The 3,626-nt window shown below is 42.0% G+C and overlaps 1 protein-coding gene across 1 annotated transcript in view; it reads right to left on the reverse strand.

The window, feature by feature from the left end:
- The window catches only part of KDM5A (lysine demethylase 5A), a 104,420-nt gene that overhangs the window by 95,877 nt on the left and 4,917 nt on the right, over window positions 1-3,626 (reverse strand). Inside the window, exon 2 of the mRNA XM_023517084.1 lies at window positions 1,577-1,744. Coding sequence (XP_023372852.1) covers window positions 1,577-1,744 — 168 coding nt within the window. The remainder of the gene's footprint in view (window positions 1-1,576; window positions 1,745-3,626) is intronic.

A 3,626-nucleotide genomic window follows, 5' to 3' on the forward strand; every position in this document is an offset into this window, starting at 1 on the left:
GAGGTGGCAGGTTCAAATGTAGCCCCAGCCAAAAACTGCAAAAAGAAAACAAAAAAACTTTATACTAACCTGAAAATTAAATGATTCAAATTATGCTTGGTCTCTAAACATTCTGTCATTTCAGTGATAAGTAAAATGGACACTTTAGGTGCATCAACTCTCTACCTCAATAACACTAACATGTTTCCTCAAGCATTTGATTACAAGAAACTAGAGGAGGCTGGACATGGTGGCTCATGCCTATAATCCTAGCACTCTGGGAGGCAGAGGCAGCACTGCTTGAGCTCAGGAATTCAAGACCAGCCTGAGCAAGAGTCAGCCCACCATTTCTACTAAAAAATAGAAAAAAATTATCTGTGCACAGTGGTCCCATGCCTATAGTCCCAACTACTCAGGAGGCTGAGGCAGGAGGATCACTTTGAGCCAAGGAGTCTGAGGTTGCAGTGAGCTATGATGATGTCACTATATTCCAGCCAAGGTGACAAGAGCAAGACTCTGTCTCAGAAAAAAAAAAAATTTTTCCTTCTATACTCTAAGATGTATAATCAATTTTATGCCACACTGAAGGACTTTCTGAAAATCTGGCTAAGAAACAGAAAAAACATATTTAAACAGAGTCAATTAAGAAAATTAAAGAGAAATTACTAACATGTAAAGGGAGAGATTAATAAATCAGATTAACAATCCCAGAAAAGTTATGTTAAAACCAAGGGAAAGACTCAGCACCTGTGGCTCAAGCGGCTAAGGCGCCAGCCACATACACCTGAGCTGGCAGGTTCAAATCCAGCCCCGGCCCAACAAACCAAAAAATATCCAGGCATTGTGGCAGGCACCTGTGGTCCCAGCTACTTAGGAGGCGGAGGCAGGACAATCGCTTGAGCCCAGGAGTTGGAGGTAGCTGTGAGCTGTGATGCCATAGTACTCTACCCACAGCGACAGCTTGAGGCTCTGTCTCAAACAAACAAACAAAAAAGCCCCAAGGGAAAAACCTTTGAAAACCAGGTTAATTTTTAACAGAATTCTTTTTCCCTCCCTATTATCTGCAGCCATCAATTAATGAATTTAAAAACATTTTTTAAAATAAAAAAAATTTTTTTGAGACAGAGCCTCAAGCTGTCCCCCTGGATAGAGTGCTATGGCATCACAGCTCACAGCAACCTCCAACTCCTGGACTCAAGCAAGTCTCCTGCCTCAGCCTCCCAAGTAGCTGGGACCACAGGCACCCACCACAACGCCCAGCTATTTTTTTGGTTGCAGCCATCATTGTTTTGTGGGCCCAGGCTGGATTCGAACCTGCCACCTTAGGTGTATGTGGCTGGCGCCTTAAGCCATTTGAGCCACAGGCACCGAGCCAACATTTTTTAAAATTAATGAATTTTCCAAGAACCATGAGAAAGAGAAATCTGATAACAAAAAATTTTTAATAGAATAACACTGATGAAAATGGAATTTAAGAATTCTCGGTGTCTGAAGCTAGGTCATTTCCACAATGAAAACTTATCTAGAGATAATGTCCCATAATTTCAGTTCAGTAAAAAAAATCATAGTAACTACTTTAAACCATTTTAAAAACTCAGAAACTTCTTCCCAACATCAAACTACTATTCCATTCAGTACCAATTAATGCAAACTTTAGGCCCTGGTAGAAATGGTTCATGCCACTCACCTCAAGTTCATTCAGGCGTTGGACTCTAGGAGTGAATCGAAAACTTTTCACTTCACAAGCAAATGGAGGTTGCCAATCCTAAGTAGAAAGTTTGTTGTTTTTTTTAAAGAAAAAAAGGAAAAAAACAGTGATATATAAGGAGTGTATTATTTATTCCCTTCACAATGGGTGACAAATACAATGGGGAAAACATAGTAAGTCCTTTTCATTAAAGAGACAGAAAGAGTAATGATAAAATAATAAAGGGTGAGTATCCCTTATGCAAAATGCTTGAAACCAGAAGTGTTTCAGAATTCATACTTCTTAAGATTTTAGAAAATACACAAGCCAGGAACAGTGGCTCATACTTATAATCTCAGCATTTTAGGAAGCTGAAGCACAAAGACTGCCAGAGGCCAGGAGTTTGAGATCAGCCTAGGCAACATAGCAAGACTTGGGTTCCACAAAAATTTAGAAAAAATTAGCTGGGCGGTACCTGTGGCTCAAAAGGGTAGGGCACTGGTCCCATATGCCAGAGGTGGCTGGTTCAAACCCAGCCCCGGCCAAAAAACTGCAAAAAAAAAGAAAAAATTAGCTGGGTGTGGTGACATGCACCCATAGTCCCAACTACTCAGGAAGCTAAGGCAAGAGAATTGCTTCAGTCCAGGACTTCAAGGCTGCAGCTAGCTATGGTCATACTACTGCACTCCAGCCTTGGTGACAAGAGAAAGACCCTGTCTCAAAACAAAAAAACCCCAAAAGACAAAAAGACTATCTACATATACATAATGAGATATCTTGGGTATGGAACCAAAGTTTAAACAGAAAACTCATTTGTCTCGTGTACATCTTATAAACACAACCTAAAGGTAAATTACCTTTTATGCAATATTTCTAGTAGCTTTGTGCATGAGAACAGTTTGTATACAATGAAGCATCAGAAAGCAAAGCTGTCAATATCCCAGCCACCCATATAGACAATCCACAGTTGTTGAGCATCACCATCATTCCTGACTCTGAATTTATATGCTACCAATAACCAACCATTTTCTTATACTTATTCACATGTAAGTACTTAACAATTAAAAATATAGGGTGGCCATAAAGTTCACATACAATTTTAAATTGCACACAAACTCTACAGCCACCTTGTATAATATACCATTAATACAATGAAAAAATAACACGTCTAAGGAATTTGGTTTCAGATTTTAGATTTTTGGAGAAGGGATGCTCAACCTGTGTTAAAAAAGCAATCCTCCTCAAACCAGTGCCACTTTTTATATTCCTCATCATACTTTCCCAAGTTACTCAAGTGGAATGCAATGAGCTCATGTACCATGAAACTAGCATCTAGGCCAGGCACACTGGTCACCTATAATCCTAGCACTTTTAACTAATTAAGGCCAACATGAGAGGATGTCTTGAGCCCAAGAGTTCAAGATCACTCTGGCCAACAGTGAGACCCCCATCTCTTAAAAAACACACACACAGGCTCAGCGCCTGTAGCTCAGGTGGCTAAGGCGCCAGCCACGTACACCTAAGGTGGCGGGTTCGAATCCAGCCCAGGCCCGCCAAACAACAATGATGGCTGCAACCAAAAAATAGCCAGGCATTGTGGCAGGCGCCTGTGGTCCCAGCTGCTTGGGAGGCGGAGGCAGGAGACTAGCTTGAGCTCAGGAGTTGGAGATTGCTGTGAGCTGTGATGCCACAGCACTCCATCCAGAAGGAAAGCTTGAGACTCTGTCTCAAAAACACACACACACACACACAGGGCAGGGCCTGTGGTTCACTGGGTAGGGGACCAGCCCCATATACTGAGGGTGGGGGGTTTGAACCCAGCCCTGGCCAAACTGCAACAAAAAAATAGCCAGGCGTTGTGGTGGACGATAATAGTCCCAGCTACTCAGGAGGCTGAAGCAAGAGAATAGCCTATGGCCAGGAGTTGGAGGTTGCTGTGAGTGGTATAATGCCACAGCAC

The sequence above is a fragment of the Otolemur garnettii genome, unplaced genomic scaffold (assembly GCF_000181295.1).
Source record: "Otolemur garnettii isolate 467f Iridium unplaced genomic scaffold, OtoGar3 scaffold00104, whole genome shotgun sequence".
In the NCBI taxonomy this organism is placed as follows: Eukaryota; Metazoa; Chordata; class Mammalia; order Primates; family Galagidae; genus Otolemur; species Otolemur garnettii.